At 54.2% G+C, this 17,708-nt stretch overlaps 3 protein-coding genes across 3 annotated transcripts; all 3 read right to left on the bottom strand.

Annotated features, from left to right (window-relative positions):
• Positions 1-150: 150 nt before the first annotated feature.
• Positions 151-3,747, bottom strand: B0T26DRAFT_755130 (isoprenoid synthase domain-containing protein; the record flags this gene model as incomplete). Its single annotated transcript, XM_060445912.1, has 6 exons — positions 151-842; positions 895-1,074; positions 2,702-2,956; positions 3,067-3,383; positions 3,469-3,577; positions 3,633-3,747. 6 exons carry the CDS (start codon positions 3,745-3,747, stop codon positions 151-153), a joined length of 1,668 nt encoding a protein of 555 aa, XP_060293313.1.
• A 3,720-nt stretch (positions 3,748-7,467) lies between these two features.
• On the bottom strand, positions 7,468-9,281 carry B0T26DRAFT_861237 (uncharacterized protein; the record flags this gene model as incomplete). Its single annotated transcript, XM_060447746.1, has 5 exons — positions 7,468-8,163; positions 8,235-8,334; positions 8,510-8,822; positions 8,889-9,000; positions 9,092-9,281. The coding sequence occupies 5 exons, from the start codon at positions 9,279-9,281 to the stop codon at positions 7,592-7,594; spliced, it is 1,287 nt and encodes a 428-aa protein (XP_060293312.1). The 3' UTR covers positions 7,468-7,591.
• A 279-nt stretch (positions 9,282-9,560) lies between these two features.
• On the bottom strand, positions 9,561-11,214 carry B0T26DRAFT_786971 (uncharacterized protein; the record flags this gene model as incomplete). Its single annotated transcript, XM_060446787.1, has 1 exon — positions 9,561-11,214. One exon carries the CDS (start codon positions 11,212-11,214, stop codon positions 9,901-9,903), a length of 1,314 nt encoding a protein of 437 aa, XP_060293311.1. The 3' UTR covers positions 9,561-9,900.
• Positions 11,215-17,708: the final 6,494 nt, after the last annotated feature.

Genomic DNA, 17,708 nt, shown 5'->3' with positions numbered 1-17,708 from the left:
ACGCGTGGCTCAAACCACCCGTCCGGTTACCACATCCACGCCAGCCAGTCTGCGCGGGGCCACAACACGTCAGTACCACCGTCAGACCACCATCAATCATTTCTATCCATCTAGATGCTAATCTCCCCTGCCACTCAGAACCTCCCACAATTACCAATATCTCCTCGTTCGCCACGAAAACGCCTCCGCCCCCGACATCCGTCTCTCAACCCCCATGACGGCCCTCTCCATCCTCGCCAAATCCATTCCCTCGGCCTTCGCTGAGGCAAGCACCTCCTTCGCACGCCGTCTGAACTCGACCTCCCACGCCCTCACTAGCGCAAGACACAAAACTTTTGCCGCGCCCACCTCCACTCCGACCTCGTGGGCGAGTATACAAACGCCATTCACCAGCGGCGCGCCGTCGTCGGCAGAGGCAGCCCATTCCCTCTCAAACGAGAACACGTCGTTGAGGATACTCACATGGTCGCTGGCGACGCGGTCGAGACACCGCAGGGCGGCGCGTTCAGAGGCGGGTGTGGATGTGAGAGAGGGGTCAGTCCAGTAGAGGAGTTCGACACAAATGGGCATGCCGACGTCGGCTTCGCGGAAGGCGAGGTAGGTGCGCAAGGAAGTGGTGGTGTCGCGGGCGGCGTCGCAGTGGCAGGCAAGCATGGACATGTAGGTGGAGAGGATGGCGGGTTCGTTGGGAGTGTTGGCGACGGCGAGGATGCGGGTGAAGAGGGAGAGGTGCATGCGTTCGATTGTGGATGAGGGGGTGAAGGTTGTTGGAGAGGCAAGGAGAGCGTCGAGGCGGGAGACGACGGCTGTGGTTTGGGAGAGGGTGTGGTGGTCGAACCAGTCTATGGGAGGTGTTGGTTCCGGTGGCTGGATTGGGGAAAGGAGGATGCTTACCGTCCATTAGGAAGCCGAGGAGAAGGAGCTCGCATGCTAGCTTTACGCGATATGTGTCACCGGTGGAGAGCATGAAGAGGACTACGTCGCTGAGCTTCCAGCTAACGAAGCCTCTCTTATGTCGTTCGGATGGCCATTCCCAGGTGTTGACTAGGTAGTCGATCACTTCACGGTCGATCTCTTTGTGATTTGGGTGAATGGGGGGTTCTAGGAAGATAGAGGGCGGGGCTATAGCCCGTAAGGGGTGCTCGGGGGCCTGCTTAGGGATCATTGTAGATGGCTGGCTTGGACTGAGGTGCTCGGATAGCTGTTTCTTGGAGGATGTCTACAACTTGGTCTTTAAGCTAGGGAGAGACCTCTCGAATATACAGCGAGTTCACGACAGAAGGACTTGTGTCAAAAGCCTTCTTTAATACATCTCGAGTGTATGCGGCCTCCAGAACTCATCGGGCAACCAGATTGGGAACTCGAACCCCTAGCCGCGCGCTTCTGCATCTATTTCCTTGACATCATACAGTATATCCTTGATGGCATCGCTGTCACCGATCGAACCATTCCACGACTGCAGTGTTAGCGTGATAACCGGAGACTCGAAAAGGAAGACCAAATTCGGCAAGAATCCGTCCGGGCAATATTGTAGCTAACCATTACAGTATCTGATTGCACAGTTGCCGAAGCTGAATTGTTGGAATTGCCGCAGGTGGCGGTGCTCCTGGTCGTATTTATCCGGATGGCTCTGCGCATGAGGCTTAGCATACCCGTGGCCGATTGGAGGGCTACTCAGCAGCGGTGAACCGGCAGTTTGGGTCCATGCAGGTCCTGCATGTATTGGTTGACAGCTCAGCGCAGCACATTTTTTTGCAGACATTTGCCCAAAGGGGGAAAAGAGTCCCATATCCATAGGCGCAATTGTTAAGCCTCGGGACTGGACTTTCTTTTGCTACGGATATCGCCGTTAACTAGGCCCGCCAACCATACTCGATTGGCTGATCTGCCGTGCAGCGGAAGATGCAGTGGAGCTTTTCCCACCTCGAGAATTGTGCAGCCACTAGCCACATTGCTCTTTGTGGGGCAAGTCCTTTGGGCAAATCACGATCTCGTTTGACCATGCCATCTATCTGTAACGTGGCGTTCAGCTTTGGAGCTGCGAATCTGCTAACCTCATTTGATACCGGCCACCTTATCTAGCTGTCAATCAGCCCGATGTCCGGTTATCTCGGATCTGTTCGTGTTTTGGTGTTCTGGTACTGAATCCGATAGGCTTAACACAACGTGGAGTCTATTTGTCGATCCGGCTTCCCCGTACCACCAGAGGCGTCTAGGTTTCAGCTTAGACTCCACACTCAGCTCAGAGAATGCAGTCTATTACCGGAAGATTTGCTATTTTCTATATAGCACCCAACACGCGGCAGTAGACCTCCATATGTAGTGTTTGATAAGGGTTATTACCTCCACTAAGGTCATACGTTCTACGTGGCTGCCTCCTTAGTCACTCAGATCTTACCCCTGGATTCGAGCAAGTTCCTGTGGACAGAACTTCTAACACAATATGAGCATATTATCCCACCCTCTGTCACTTGTCAGTCAAGGTATGGCTCTTTAGCTCCTTAAGTCCCTAGAAAATGAAGCACGCAGACTTACACTTTCACAAATGGCACCCCGGAATCAGAATGGCGGCTCCAAGATCAAACCGCAGAGAATATAGCAGGTTGCGGTCGTCCCGCTCGTCCACTAACTCATTTCATTACCCTTTCGAAAACTCCTACATATATATCCTGGTAGTCATTGTCCTGCATCCAAGACTCACCCGGCTCCGTCGGCGGATAATGCCGCTTATATGCCTCGACATACTCAGCGCAACTCAACCAGTGTCTCGCCGCCCGCCAGTTCCCAATCTCGTATTCGTTGTGCGCGTAGAATGACCCGGTATCAAACACAAACGGCTCGCCCGTCTCTCCGTCCTGGGCGGTATTCTCGTCCCACAAGTCCCCATGCACCAAGCACGGCTTGAGGTCCTTCGGCAGCGCGCTCAGCAGCCGAGGCACCCGCTGTCTACTACCAACTGTGCGAGTTGTCTTTGCGGTCGCGGCCACCTGCCGTGTCGCCACTGGCCGACATGGACCATGTAGCCCAGCATTCGCCCGTACATGGCCTACCACGAGGGATGCCAACTTGCCGGAGCCTGCGGGATCGTTCCGTGGCACGTGGTGACATGGAAGCCAAACATGCCGTTTGGTGAGCGTGAGTCCCGGTGCAGGGCGGCGAGGCGGGCGACAAACTTTTCCGGGCTCGAGGGAGGCTGGGCGCCGATGACGCAGAACTTGGTTAAGAGGAACCAGGTATCTGGGTTGGCGTGGTAGTCGCCGAGGGCTATGGGGTAGGGCACGAAGCCTGGCGAGACTTGGTGAATGGCTGGTAGGGATTCGAACTCGCCGCGGATCATGGTTTGGGCTTCGGGGGTCACGCTCCCGGCGACGCTCTGAAGATTCCTGTGTTATTGATGATGCTAGGGCAACATTAGGACATGGCTAAAGACGTTGGGGAAAGAACGGACTGATTTTGAGGAAATAGTACTCTTGCTCGCCGTTGGGGCCTGTAGCCGTGATCTTGGCCGTTTGACCCCAGAGAGACATGCTGTAGTGTCTCGCCGATACAACTGTAGACTTAAATCCGGAGTAGAATTCTATTCCTGATCTTGTCAGTGTCGCCCGTATACGACGGAGTGCTTGGAGCAATACCGTCAGTCACAGCTTCGTCCAGCTCGAATTGGTCCCCGAGTTGAGGTTTTGGTACGGGTTCGGTCGGGGCCTGCTGTCCGCCGTGGCGTTCGACGTCAATTTCGGAGGCATTCATCTTGAAAGAAACGCTTTCATTGGTTCGTGGCGCCATTACCAAGGCTAGAATAGAATGTCAACGGCGTGTGACCCGACTATTTAGTTGCGCGCGACTGGGAAAATGAAAGGGAAAGAATAGTTGAAGGGACAGAGAAAGAGATCCAAAAACCCCCTGCCAGGGCATTTGAGTCTCTGTTTGGTCGCCAATAAGGCCTTGGTTGGGCCAACAGCAGGCCTGGTGAAGGGGGGTTAGGGGGCTGGCCCACGCCGGCCTCGCTGCGCCGCTGTCCTCCGGGGACGGCACCCAAACCTCAGGGCAAACCATCACTCAACAGTCCGGTTGTGCAGTGTCACGACTAGCCAGCCGACCATCGAAGCGACAGGATGATAAGACAAACGGAGGCGATAGTTTCAATCGCTGAATCCGGCTACAGCTCTGCATACCGGGTCAGCTTGCCAGGTCTAAGTCTCCAGCTCTAACTCTGGACTGTCTTTGACCAATCTCGTCTCAAACACCACGCAATGAGTAACGCATCCCATTACTACACCCTTGACAAGAACCGGAGACCCCGTCTGGAGAGCACATATGGCACAAAATGACAATATGGCCTTTCCTTTATTCATCACAATATGTTCCTTCCACGTTTCTTAGACTAAAACTCTCTGAAAGACATCCCGTTTCAAGTCCTGCGAAGCACAGGGACAATACTAACCTACACTCCACAATACCGAAACGCTTTGGTGGTTACACCGTTCACAATGCCACATCTGCGCTAGTTCTCAAAATCCTCCCAGCTATCGTACCCTTCCATCTGGTTTGTCGTCCATGTCTCGCCCCTCCAAGAAGGCAGAGGGAACACAACAAAACATGCCGCTACCGAGACACCAGGGGCTTAATCACGCCAAATATCCTTCCTTGAAGGATCGGCCAGCTACTGTGAGACATGATCGTGTTTGAAGCTGCCTCCGTCTCTCTTTTACTTCTGGGTTCCATTCTTCTCTCTGAGGAATGTGGCAAAGGGACCAAAAGGACCAAAAAGTCCGTCAATGCCACCGAGCTCTCGAGCCAACCGCTTAGAAATTCTACTGTCTGTTTGAACGTCCTTGTTTTGGTTTCTGCGCTTTTTATCATGAGGGGAGGAGCTAAAGGGCCAAAAGCGACCGGAGAGGCCACCAGTGTCACCGAAGCCGCCCCAGCGCGGTGCCCGCTCTTCGATGCCGGCTTCCTTAGTTTCGGCATCACGTTCAATAGGACTCGAGTGTCTGACTCTGTTTTCGTTCCCGGAAAATGGACCGAACGGACCGAATGGGCCGAACAATCCACCGAGGCCACCGAGTTTTAGATCTGGGACAGGGGCGGCTGTGGCAATAGCAACGAGGAGAAGAAGCAAAGGTAAAAGATCGGGTCTCCTCATCATGCGCTGACGGAACTTCGAAGCTGTTAGAGCGAATGAAGAGAAATGAATTGAAAGAGGAGGTTATGTCTTGGACCGGGCAAGTGCAGCAAAGTGCCAAGACTGGAAGCGAGGTTGCTGATGATCAAAAACTCAGCAATGGTCATGGAAGCGGGAACTCCCCAGGAATTTATACTTGATTGAGACGAGCACAGAAGATTGTATACCCAATGCGGTATATTTTTTGAGGACTTTTAGAAGCATGCCTAGTCAGCGCAGTGGTTACCCCAGTCGGGAGGTCTCTTTGCCAGGCCAGCTCGAAAGGTGGCGGCCAAGGCCTGGATCACGATGACCAAGTAGCCAAGCCTGTGCGCTCTGCTGTACGCGCTTAGCTTTCACGACAAATAGGCTTACTTTTGTTATCCGAAACCGAGTCTGAAGTGTTTCGTGTTCAATTAGTCACCGGCAAAAACGGGTCTCGAGACCACGTACCGGCCAGAATCGCCCGGGAGACCAGGAGAAAGTTTGGAAGAGAGCAGCCTGGGTCTTGTCAGGTTCGCCTTGCTAAAGGCTCCTGAAACATTTAATGAAGAATTATAAGATGTATTTCGTTTCTGTTACGAATCCCTGCGGAAATGCGTGTAGGTGGGGGACTCCCTGTTTGGCGTGGACTAATTAGAGGTGTCCTAGGGTCCCGAGCACTTGGGCCCGGGGACACGGGACAGCCCCGGAGGACCGGAGTCCCGGACGCGGGACCACGGGACAGTGGGACCATTGTTATTGGTCCAGTAGATAGATATATATAACAACCGTGCCTACGGTTCTAGATAGCTCTTGCTTGATCTCTCAAGCAAGCAATACACATTTACTGCACTCATACACTTTGAGTGGCATTCCAATTTGACTGTATTACCCGTGCGATAGGAGCTTGCCCCTTGTTCTATCTTCATAATTACCAACCCCAGCATCCTGTGGAGCCCGTGCTCCCTTACAGACAGACGACCCTAACAGTCGAGTGGTTTGTAATAGTAGTAGGCCGAACGAGCTACTGTCACGAATCCCTATTCGTACTGGTTCAGAAGCGGGGCAGAGGCGGCGGGACCCGCCCCGGCCAACCCCGTTGAAGGAGGGGTTTGGCCCCACAGTTGCTCTGCTCTGTGGGGAACAGAGCAGACAGGACCCACAGTTGCTCTGTAACGTGGAGCACAGAGCGATGTGCTCTGTCTCTCCACAATAAGAGCAACAAAGCAACTCCCTTATTGGTTACACAATTAGATATATACGATGACCGTACCCACGGTCCTAGATAGTTCTTGCTTAGTTCTCAAGCAAGCAATACACATTCACTGCACTCATACACTTTGAGTGGCATTCCAATTTGACGGTATTATTACCCGTGCGATAGGAGCTTGCCCTTTGTTCTATCTTCATAACTACCAACCCCGGCATCCTGTGGAGCCTGTCACGGCACGGTACCGTAGGCGCTGTGAGCAGGCCTACGAGTGCATGACCATACTATAACCTACTACAGATTGCAGCTGGCAGCTTGCAATTCTGGCATCCGTTTGGAAGGTGTAGTGTAGCGGTAGTAGGTGCTGAGTGTAAGGAAAGGACAACCCGAACACCAGCCGCGCGCACAGGGTGCGCGCTCACCACCTGTTACCAACTGGCCGGAACACTGCCAGTTGGCACAAGCCACTACGCCACGCCATGGTGCCCCGGGCCTGAGCCCCTGAGCACGTATGTAAACAGTGGCCCTCGCCCACCTTCCTTTGCGAGGGCCAGGTTGAAGTCTCACACCAATACTACTCGTTGCTCGCCCACCTTCTTACCTGCATTGTGACCACCTTGATCCGATGTACCTGCCTTCTCTTACACTGAGCCCCGCCGTCACAGAGCCCGTGCTCCCTTATAGACAGATGACCCAAACAGCTGAGTGGTTTGTAATAGCTACCTCTTCATTTACAGTATTGAGGAATAGTCGTATTATAGGTAGTAGAACCGGAACTACGCCTTTTATCTAATTTTGGGAAACGAATAGTCGTGCGGTAGGTAGTAGGACGGAGCGGAATTACTTTCCTATCTAGCTAGTACCCGAAGGTATCAAAGAAACCTTTTAAACGGAGAATGAATACGTTAGACTATCGGGACCATTTCTGGGCCTCCGTTTTGAAGGTTATTAGTATTGGCAGGGTAGATAAGAAATAAGTCCTACTTACTTGGCCCTCTTTCAGGCCATTAGAGAGTGAGGCCCAAAACCCGTCCCCTACAGAGTCGCGTAAAGTTAACAATTTTGTGGAATGGTGAGCGTGGGCTTCGCCGGGTTGAGCCGAAGGTGAGCTGAGGCTGAAGCGACTCTGATTTGGGCTAACTGTCTTCGGCCGCCAAGAGAATTCTTTATAGAGACCGACTACCCAACTATGACAAGCCAAGAGAATGCAATCCCATACAACACGCATGACCCAGCCATCACACCACCCAGCCCTTCAACCCATTAAACTCACCCCTTGCAAGCAGCCTCGCGCGCTCATCATAGCACGCGCGGCGGTGGACAGCGACGCGGCAGAACAACAGCCGCTCCAGCACACCATGATTCACGCGCACAGCCCTAAGCTGGACAGCGCCGGCGCCGGCGCTGTCAACACCACCACCATCACCATCACCATCACCATCACTATCACCCTCCAGCCGCATGGCCAGCACAACGACGTGGCCGACGTGGTGGAACAGCGCGCGGGGTAGCGGCCACGATTTTTCATCTCTGCCCTCGTCCTCGTCCTCCTGCTCGACCTCGAGCACGACAGGCTTGTCCTCGCCGCGCGGGAGGCTTTTCTGCTGCGCGGCGCGGAACAGGCTCGCCACTGAGACCACGTACGGCGTGTCGGCGCGGCTGACGAGGTCGAACTCGTTGATGAGGGATAGGCACACGGGGTCGTTGCTGTCGCTGTCGGTGTCGGTGCCGCTGCTGCCGACGGCCGTCAGCGGCAACGACACGGCCGGCGGCGCGCCGAAGGTGATGCACGAGAAGCGCGCTGTGGATGCTGAGTAGTAGTGTGAGACTCGTTGTGTCTAACCTTCCGTAGGTTGCGATTGAAAAAAGGGGGAAAGTTACCAAACTCCTGCCTGCCGCGGTACCGGAGATACAGCAGCGACGCGACGGCGCCGCCGGCCGAGTGCCCGGCGAACAGCACGTGGGCGTTTGCGCCGCGGGCCTTTTGCGCGCGTACGTAGCTGCTGATGCGCGCAAGCGCCGTGTCGTCGAGCGCGTCGGCGCTGTTGAGGAAGCCCGCGTGAGCGCGCACGTCGGCGCCGTAGCACGTGCCCTTTCGTCTTGTTAATCAGAATGCAATAATTATTCGGAGGATAGGTCAGGGGATGAATGCGCACCACGAAGCCCACCGCATCGACGGGCCGCCCGTTGGCGTTGACCATGTGGTCCACTGTAGTGACAGTGCCGCAGACCGCGATGACCAGCACCGGCAGCCACGTGTTGTCGTTGTCGACGGCGTCTGCCAGCGGGCTGACCACGGTCGATGTCAGAGTCTTGACGGTGCCGCCGACTGACGGCGCCCCGACCCAGTCGCGCTCGAAGCGGTACGTCGCCGTGTCCGTCTCTGCCAGGATGCTGGCGGCGGTGGCGGTGTAGGCATCGAGCGCGCAGGCCCACGCAATCGAGACTAGTTGCGCCGTGTGCTGCGTGCTAGAGTTCTCGGTAAACAACGACGAAGATCTTCAGGGGGTGGTTTGAGGTGAGTAAGGTACTCACCACTCCCACGGGGCCTGCCCGGCGCCGCCGTCGCGCAGCCGCGAATTGTCGTAGTCAGACGCCACCTCGTCGAGCCGGTGCACGAAGCGCCGGAGCGTCTCGTCGAGGGTTCCTGCATTTGTCCATTGCCATCAACACAACACATTCATCTCACAACCAAGTACCCCGTAAACAATTAAGACCAATGAGAGAGAGAAACAAACCCTCAAAATCAATCTGGTCCAGCGCCGTGCCCAGCGCCGCTGACAGCTCCGCCGCAGCCTGCGACGCGCCCTGCGAGTTGTCGACAAACGCGACGCCCGATGCCGTCGGCGCCGCCGCCGCCGCCGCCGCGCGCAGGGCCGACGCACTGGCGTCGGGCCGGCCCGTCGCGATGCGCAGGAGGCGCTTCATTTCATTTGTCTTGGTTTATGGTTGTGGTTGTGATTGTGGTTGCTTGTTTTTCACTGAATCGTTATTAGAACTGATTTGAACTTTCACTTTCGGCTCGGCCGGGTCGTATCAGATCTGGTGGAATAGGATAGAAAATGAAAATGGCGCATTTTTTTGCTGCTACTACTCGTTCGGGGAAATGAACGGCATGGTATGACGCGGGCGGAGATCTGACGCCGTCCTGCAGGTAGGCACAGCCTCAGTCGCCAAGCGTGCTTCTCCTTCGCCTTGCAACCGTCACCTCCCTCAGGAGGCTGTGCCTATCAACAAATTTTATCACGTGAAGCTTTGCTGTTGGTTTCCTTTTTTTATTTCCGCCAAGATACCTAATTCTCCAATGCTTTTGCTGTGCTGTCCTGTCCTGTCTTGTTTTGTTTGCTCACTGTTTCCGGGTATTATCCGATTTTGCTTTTTGAACTGCCTTTCTTTTCCACGTGAAAGAGAATTTATCTGCTTAAGCATTGCTAACCATCTTTGCCTTGCCCTTTTTCTGCCTGTACCCCATGGCTCTCCGCTTCGACAGCCGTGAATTCTCATCAACCCTTCTGCTCACTCGCATTGTCGCTTTGACATGCCAGTGCTAGGATGCGGGCGTGGGGGTGTTGGTCGGCAGGGAAACACTCGGCGGCGTGATGGTGGTGACGCTCGTGAGCACGACGGGCGGTGCGGCGGTCGGCGTCAGCGCTACGGGCGGTGCGACGGTTGGCGTCAGCACGACGGGCGGCGCGACAGTCGGCGTGAGGACCGCCGGGGACGGCGTGATCGTCGACGTCGGCGGACCCCCGGCATCGGTGATTGTGACCGTGACGGACAGGGTCGAGCGGATGGTGAGGGTCGAGCGGATGGTGCGGGTGGTGCGGATGGTGGCGGTCAGGGTCTCGACGACGGTGGTGGTGAGCTCGACGATGGACGTCGACGTGGTGTTGAAGACGCGTGTCGTGTCCGTCGTGGCCGTGATGGTCAGGTACAGCGGGATGGTAGCGGTGCGCGTGATAGTGCGCGTAGCCGTGTCAGTCGTGCTGAGCACCGCCGTCGAGGTGATGTCGATCTCGGACGTAACGGTGCGCGTGCGCGTGCGGAACGCCGTTGACGTCGTGTTGTAGACGCGCGTGAGGTCGGTCGTGGCCGTCAGCAGGTTCGTCTGCGTGACCGTGGCCGACTGCGTCAGCGTCGAGGTCAGCGTCTCGCTGAAGACGCGCGTCGTGTCGAGCGTTTGCGTCGCCGTGAGCGTGCTCGTAGCCCAGATAGTCGAGTAGCTCGTCACGTTGATGGTATTGAAGACGGTGGCGAAGACGATTGAGAAGGACGTCGACGTGGTGCGCTCCGTCTGCGTCGACGTGACGTTGGCCGTAACCGTGTCGGTCTGCACCGTCGTCGTGGGGATTGTTGTCGTGACCCGCGCGATAGTGGTCGTGGGGATGATGATCAGGCTGGTCTGGGTCAGTGTCGTTGACAAGGTGGTGCGTATGGTGAGCGGCCGCAGCGTCCAAGACGTCTGCGTCACCGTCGTCGTCTCCTGCGGCTGGGTCACGGTCCGGGCCACGGTCGTGCGCACAATCTCGGTGATGTAGACACGGCAGGCGGACGCCGATGCCGACTCCCCGGTCGTCGGCGTGTACACGCTCCTCGTCGAGATGGTTGACGGGGTTGTCGAGACTACGGGCGTGCCACCCACGCCCGCGCCGCAGAGCCCCCAGGCCAACAAGCAGCCCGCACCGCAGTGCTCGTCGGTGGCTCCGCACCACCCGTGCGCCGAGCAGCAGTTGCCGTCATCTGACCCCAGGCAGGTGTAGTTGCTGGGCGGGCCGCAGGTGCCGTCTTCCGACGACTGGAGCTGCGCCGCGGCAAGCCCCGAGAAGCCTAGGAGCGCGGCGGTGATGACGAGAGGGAGCATGGTGGTGGTTGGGAGCGACACGACTCGGACATTCCTATCACAGCACTGGGGGTCCTCGGGGCAGACTCAGAGACAGAGACGGGCCCTCTTAAGCCAAGGCTGTCGGGCCCCATGTTACCTGGTATGCCGCGCGGTCTCGCTCGTTGATCTCTTGTCCACATGCTGCGTGTGCGCCATGTCGCCATTGAGAGCTATAATTTTCTGCCACTTTGGAAAAAACGGGCTTGGAGACGCGAGGACGCAAGCTTCTCCGCACCGGCCTCAGACCGCCCCGAGCATGGCTGTCGGCTGTAACCTGCAACCGCCATTAGTCGGCCCAGATATTGGGTCCCGCGAAGCTTCCTTGCCGCTTCTCGTGCCTTGTCAGGGTCCGTTGTTAATAGTGCGAGGAGAACATAGGACGATATGGGGGTGCAGAAAGGGGTATTTCTACCGGTTCCTAATTGCATGGGCTTGTATTATTACTTTCATCACTCTTGCGGCCACCCGCAGATTCTCAGGTGCATTGAGAGTATCAGGTATCTGTGGCTTTCAGATGGGCTGTACCTGGCTTCTCGGTGGCTTGCCGTAGTGGAAAAAAATCAGTCTTGGCGCTGCACGTTAGACGACATGCCGAGCCTGATAATACCAGATCGTCGGGCCAGCAGGAGGGTTGGGCCGTGGCCGGGGTGAAGCTAGACGAAACAGCCCTGAGCTGAGAGTGGCCACATGTTTGGAGCTATGCGGACATTGTGGGTGCAGGTCTGGTGCTCCGACGGGGCTCCGGTAAAAGTGCTGGCAAATGTCGCCGCCTGCAACGTGCCACCTCTTCTCCCCAGCGGGGCTCGTTCCGGAAGAAACGGAACTGGCCCTCGCCGTCCGTCAATTGGCATTACGAATGGCACTCGGGCCTGGCCGCGGCAGTTGGGCACCCGTCCCTGGTCCAATACCGCCTAACCTGACTGGGGACCATGTGTAATTATGAATAGCGTTCCAAGTTAAAGATGATGCTGGCAGGATTTTCCTCGCCGCCGATCATGGCAAGGCCTAGAACTTTCCGCGCGTGCGGGCGAAGAGCACTTCATGAAGAGCGCCTTCCCGAAATGCCTCGGCAGCCCACCTTCCTCCTTTCGAACCGCTAAGCATTGAACTACCATCGCTCTCTCCCCAGTCGACGGGCCGGCCGAAATTTGACCCCAAAGGCCGTTCGCTCCTGTCAATAGTAACATCCCACGCCTCAGTGGTGTAGCCGTCATTGCCAATGATGATGTCCCCCAAGTATTCTCGGTGATTATGGGCCATATCGTTGGAGTGCAAAACTCACAAGCCCCCCGGTTATAGGAACTTGTTTTCTGAGGCAATGTGATTTTGTTTTGTGGATTTCCAAGGTATTTCGATTTTTCTCCCTTTTCTTCATATCTCTTTCTTTTTGGCGTGGAGATTGATGTATCTGGCTATTACCTTCATGATTACTATGTAATCCGGTGTGGTTTTAAAACCTAGGCGAACGTGTTTCCTTTGTAAATAATCTTAGGTTCGGGCGCTTCAATAAGACCACTACCCGTATACTATAGTGCCCGGACATCTTTACACAGGTATGTTCAAGCCAATCTCCACTATGAGAACAGGAGCTAGCAACCGACGTACCATTGCCTCGATATCGTGCACCAATCGCTCAGACGACCCAAAAGACAAAGATCTGCAAAGTCGGCCGAGAAGAAGTACTTCCTACCTGAGGCCGAGGACACGGCCGTGGCCATGGGAATGCTAGCCTTGGTGAGTAAAAGTACAAGTGCTACCACGACCTTTTCCTGTGTCACAGAACCCAGCCCCCGTGATGGCCTCAAATTCGGGCTAGCGATCCAAGCGGCCACGCCAACAGTTTAATAATTAGTGCTGATATCACCACATTCAAAGTTGGGATTCCATTCCACCGCTAGGAATTATACAGAGGCTTTCTAGAGCGCAAGCTAACGAAGGTCAGGATCAATCAGAAAACTCCTTGATCAGTCAGAATACTGTTTGACTAAGACTCTTTTCCATGGCCGAACCTCTCCATTGCGGGCGAAGCAATCCGCCAAGTTAACCTTCTTTGACGTCACGTTTTATTAGTTAAGAAAAGTTTAGGGGCATCCGTGCTCTTGCACGACCGAAGTGGCCTCGCCAACCCTCTCTCAGGCTCTAATCGTGATTTGCTCACCTTTGTTCGCCCCAGCCACGATCCCTCAATACTACACCACACATAATGGACTTCAACCGAAGTACAATCCACGACGCGGCCTTTTCACGTGACTCAAATTTCTTGCTAGCTGATTACAATTCTTGCCGCTGGCTGGGACTCCTGGCGACCAATCGATTCAGTTACCCGCGCAATCTTGCGTGCGCCAGCCCGCCAATGGCCTGTACATGCTGTCCTCCCTGTAAGCTCGGGGATACAGCAGCTGGGAGCACCAAAATGCCGGGCAAAGTTTAGGGGATTGGGTCACTGTCATTCTGGCATGCACTACAATTTTAGCCTTCTTCTTTGGCACTGGAAAGCCAGCACCATGGAAGTACTTGCGCTAACAATGACTAACTAGAGGTTAGTGCATAAGAGATAGTGCACCGCCCCATGTTTAACCCCTTTACCTTCGCGGCCTCACAACCCTTGTCCCCCTCCTCCTCGTAGCTGACCTCCACGTCACCTTACAGCTCTCAGCATGCCCGGGCAGTTCGGTACGTACATGTTGTACATACTGTACACTACCACCTGCAGTGTGTTGTCACAAGCTAACCCCCCTACACGGAGGCTTGGGCAAAACGAAAGGGTCATCCTCCACAGTAGCTGATTTTCGAACTCCTACAGTACCACCCATGTAGCCAGGTGCCGGCCTAGGCTGGTATTCCCTTCTATTGCCTAGATCTAAGACCTTGATCTTTTTACACTGTGGAAGATTGGCTTGTTAGGGTAACCAGGAAGCTAGCATGCGAGCCATAAGCGATTGTGGAACGAGGCGTTCTGGGCCTTGCACTCGGGGAAAGTAGTGGGAAGGGTGGCAAATTCTTTTTGCCCGAGCTTCCGTACAGGGCCTCGGTCAGCAACTACCCCAAGCAGTTAGGCACTCGTTCAGAAGCCGTGGATCTCGAAAACCGTGTGCAAAAACCTTTACCCCCGTCGTCAGGGACCTTACTTACGACTAGGTCAGGTGGGCGATTTCAGAAGCCCTGACGAGTACGGAATACACAGCAGCAAATAATAGAAACCCCAACAGATACGATTTAATCCCACAAACCCTTACCAACCAAAACCACCGCACATATACGTTCAAAAAGTGATTTACAGTCCCGAACCCTCACTACATAAGTCAGGTGGGGGACTTTTGGAACACCCCTGCCTATAGAACAGCCCCTGAATCGGACCCCGCACAACACCACAAACTTCAATTGCCAACAACTTTGTCAATTAATTAGCTACAATGATGAAGTCTTCAGTATCGGATTCTCCTGATTCTTCTCTTTCAGAATAACTAAGATCCTCTCTGCCAGCCTCTCTCTGTGAGGCACGAACCTCCTCAATTCCAGCGAACTGCGTATTAGGGTCGACTTGGACCTTCCTTCTCTTTCGGCCTCTTGTGCGTTCTAGGCTTTTTTCTGCAGCCTCCAATTGATGCGCCGTATTGGCTAGTTGGAAAACCACTTAATCGAAGGCTTTTGCGGCCTTGTGTATGAAAAGTCGGTCGTTGGCAGTCCGTTTCTGGCCGGCTAGAAAAACCTGCTCCTGAATACGGAAATCCTTCGGCTTTTTAGGGGTAAACCATATAGGCCGGCCCTCCGAATTCTTATTTAGAATGGGGTTATGGACCTCTTGAAGGTCTATAGAAACCGTAGAGGTCAGTTGACCAACGTCGCCGTTAAGATTCTTAATAACAAGGCCGTTGCTTAGGGGCTTCCTGAGGCTGACCGGCCAGAGGCCTGTAGCTTTCCAGCCGGCTTTGATATTAGATTCAGTCATTCCATAGACCCTGGCTTGCCGGTAGCATTCTAGGAAGGCCCTTTTTTCAGCAACAGTGCCTTCGTCGAAGCCGGAAACAACCTCGTTATGCTTGGCTCTGTACCGGGCTTTTAGAGGGCCGAAAACCGATAAATCCAGGGGCTGGAGAACGTGGGAGGTGTGGGCTGGTAGAAATAACAATTGTACGTTATTAGAAAAGGCTAGCCACATGAATTCTTCGGTGGTATGACTACCGTGGCCATCTAAAATAAGGAGGCGCTTCTCCGAGGGGGTAGCTGGCCGAGTCTCTGGAAGAAAGATATTGCGGAGCCATGCGACGGCAGTATCATCGTCAGACCAGCCGTTTTCAGTGGGTTTCCACTTCCAGCCCTTAAATGGCTGTAAATCGCGTGGATACCATTGTTGTTGAAGGCTTCCACCTTTGAAAATGACGACTGGGTTCAAATACCGGCCGTCAGCGGAAATACATTCGATAATCGAGGTCCAAATTCGGTCTCCTTTCTTCTTTTTCTGGAATTTCTTTCTTTCCTTAGATCCAACAACCAGGCCGTTATCTCCAATGCCAGAAGCAATGCCAGTTTCATCCATATTATACCTATGCTTGGCTGGAATAGCCTCCACGCCTGGAGGCTTCAAATAGTCAAACCAAGGCCGGATAACGGCCTCACAGGCTCGATCAGCACGGTTTCCATGGATTCTCCGAGGCCTAATTGTAGAAATAGATGGATTTCTAGCCAAAAACCGGCTAGTCCAGCGTTTTCCGAGGGTCTCGTTATCTTCGAGCATTCTTCTAGCTAGTTTCCGAATTTGGGCGTGGGTTGGAGGGTGACCGAGCGACCCTTGGAATAGAATCCATTCGGTTAAGCGTTCTTCCATAGCCGGAGAAAGCTTTTGATTAAGAATTTGGGCCTTGGAGGCTGGCTCGGAACCACGAACCCGATTAAAGAGAGTAGTAGGGGGGATGCCGTGATTTTCAGCAGAGCTACGGAGTAAGCCGGTTTCTGCATACTCTGCCAGCGCATTCTGCAAATCCAACTGGGTATATCGCTTCATCTTTCATTTCTCAATTGAATGGAGAAAAGAAGATAAGTATTGAAGCAGAATTGGTTGAGTTGCAAGCGATTGAAATAGGTGAGTTGGGTGGCGAGCGGCCAGTCCTTGATGACAAACCTTGTTCCAAATCCAGGGGTGTTCCATAAGCAGACCACCTGACTTAGATAGTTTACAACCGAGTCTAGTGGGCTGTCACCCGAAACTGCTGTCGCCTAAAAATGCAGTCACCCGAATCAATCGGCTTCCATCACTACTAACGGCTGCCGTGGTTCAGGTCCACACAAGAACTATCACTCACTCTGACACCCATTGTCATGCGCAGCGAGTGGGAATCTCAGTTGCTACAACCCCCCCAACAACAACAATAAAAAAAACCCACAAGTATCGCCTACATCTGGTCGGACTTGCCCCAAATCCCATACAGATATAATGGTAAGATCTAGACTAACCATTGGGCGCGGACAGCAAACCCGATGGTTGACCTGCATCTGTAAGTGCAATAATTGGTTGCGTGTGTTCGCGTTAGAGGAGCGATTCTTATGCACTGGTTGGCGACATGGGTGCTCAAGCCCCAATGGAAGCGTTGCGTGGAAATACAGTGGTGTAGGGACGCCAAAGAGCTGTCAGGGACGGTATGCAGGTGCACTATCAGCTCGGTCCCAATGGTCTTGTCATATCCAGTCACGCTTTACCTTGTTCGGTATCCGGACCTAGGAATCTTCCGTTTATGCACTTCCGATCTCTTGGCTGTAGCCGGCCCTACATGATATGGAGAGGCGACCTGCAGAGTGAACCGGGCTTACAGGGTGTCATGCAGAGCCGCGCGACATAACTGCGCGGGGGGTTGGAATCCTTCCAGGGCCATCCACAAAATACACAGTATGTGCTCTCTTTGAGACGGAGCTCAAGTTAAGTTGCTGCATGGAGATGGCCCAGGGAGGTCGATAGGCAGACACGGGCAGGTAGAAAGGCAGACACATAGGCGTACACATCGGGGGATGGGGCTGAGCTAAAAATGTCCGTACAAGGCTTTGATGGACAAGAGATTTACTCTTTACCCCTTGAAATCCTCTTCCAACTTCGTTAACACTTCTACTTTTCTTGACCTGATAGTGTTGTTGCTTTCCCGAACCGGGGGCTATCTAGCGCGTGTTTCCCCGGCTTCACTGATCATTTCTCTCGCTTGGATTTGCATTGGAGTATCTTTACATCTCTGCAATTCCGACCCTCAGCTGCCTTTCCCTCTATAGCAATCAGCCAACATTTAATCTGGAAGTGCACGAATCCTTTTTGATGGAAGGCCCGGCACCTGCTGTCGCACAACAACCTCCTTTCTCCCCCCCCCCCCCGGGGGGGCTCGAAGATGAAGTCAATCAATACGACCTGCAAGTCCAGCACCAGAGCTAATGTCTTTCCTTTCGCCGAGTCATACTAGATATGGCTCTCACCGCTATTGGTCTTCTGCAAGGCC

This window comes from Lasiosphaeria miniovina (genome assembly GCF_030549165.1).
Source record: "Lasiosphaeria miniovina strain SMH2392-1A chromosome Unknown B0T26scaffold_6, whole genome shotgun sequence".
In the NCBI taxonomy this organism is placed as follows: Eukaryota; Fungi; Ascomycota; class Sordariomycetes; order Sordariales; family Lasiosphaeriaceae; genus Lasiosphaeria; species Lasiosphaeria miniovina.
The sequence above is the reverse complement of the archived record's forward strand: the minus strand, read 5'-3'. Positions and strand labels throughout refer to the sequence as shown.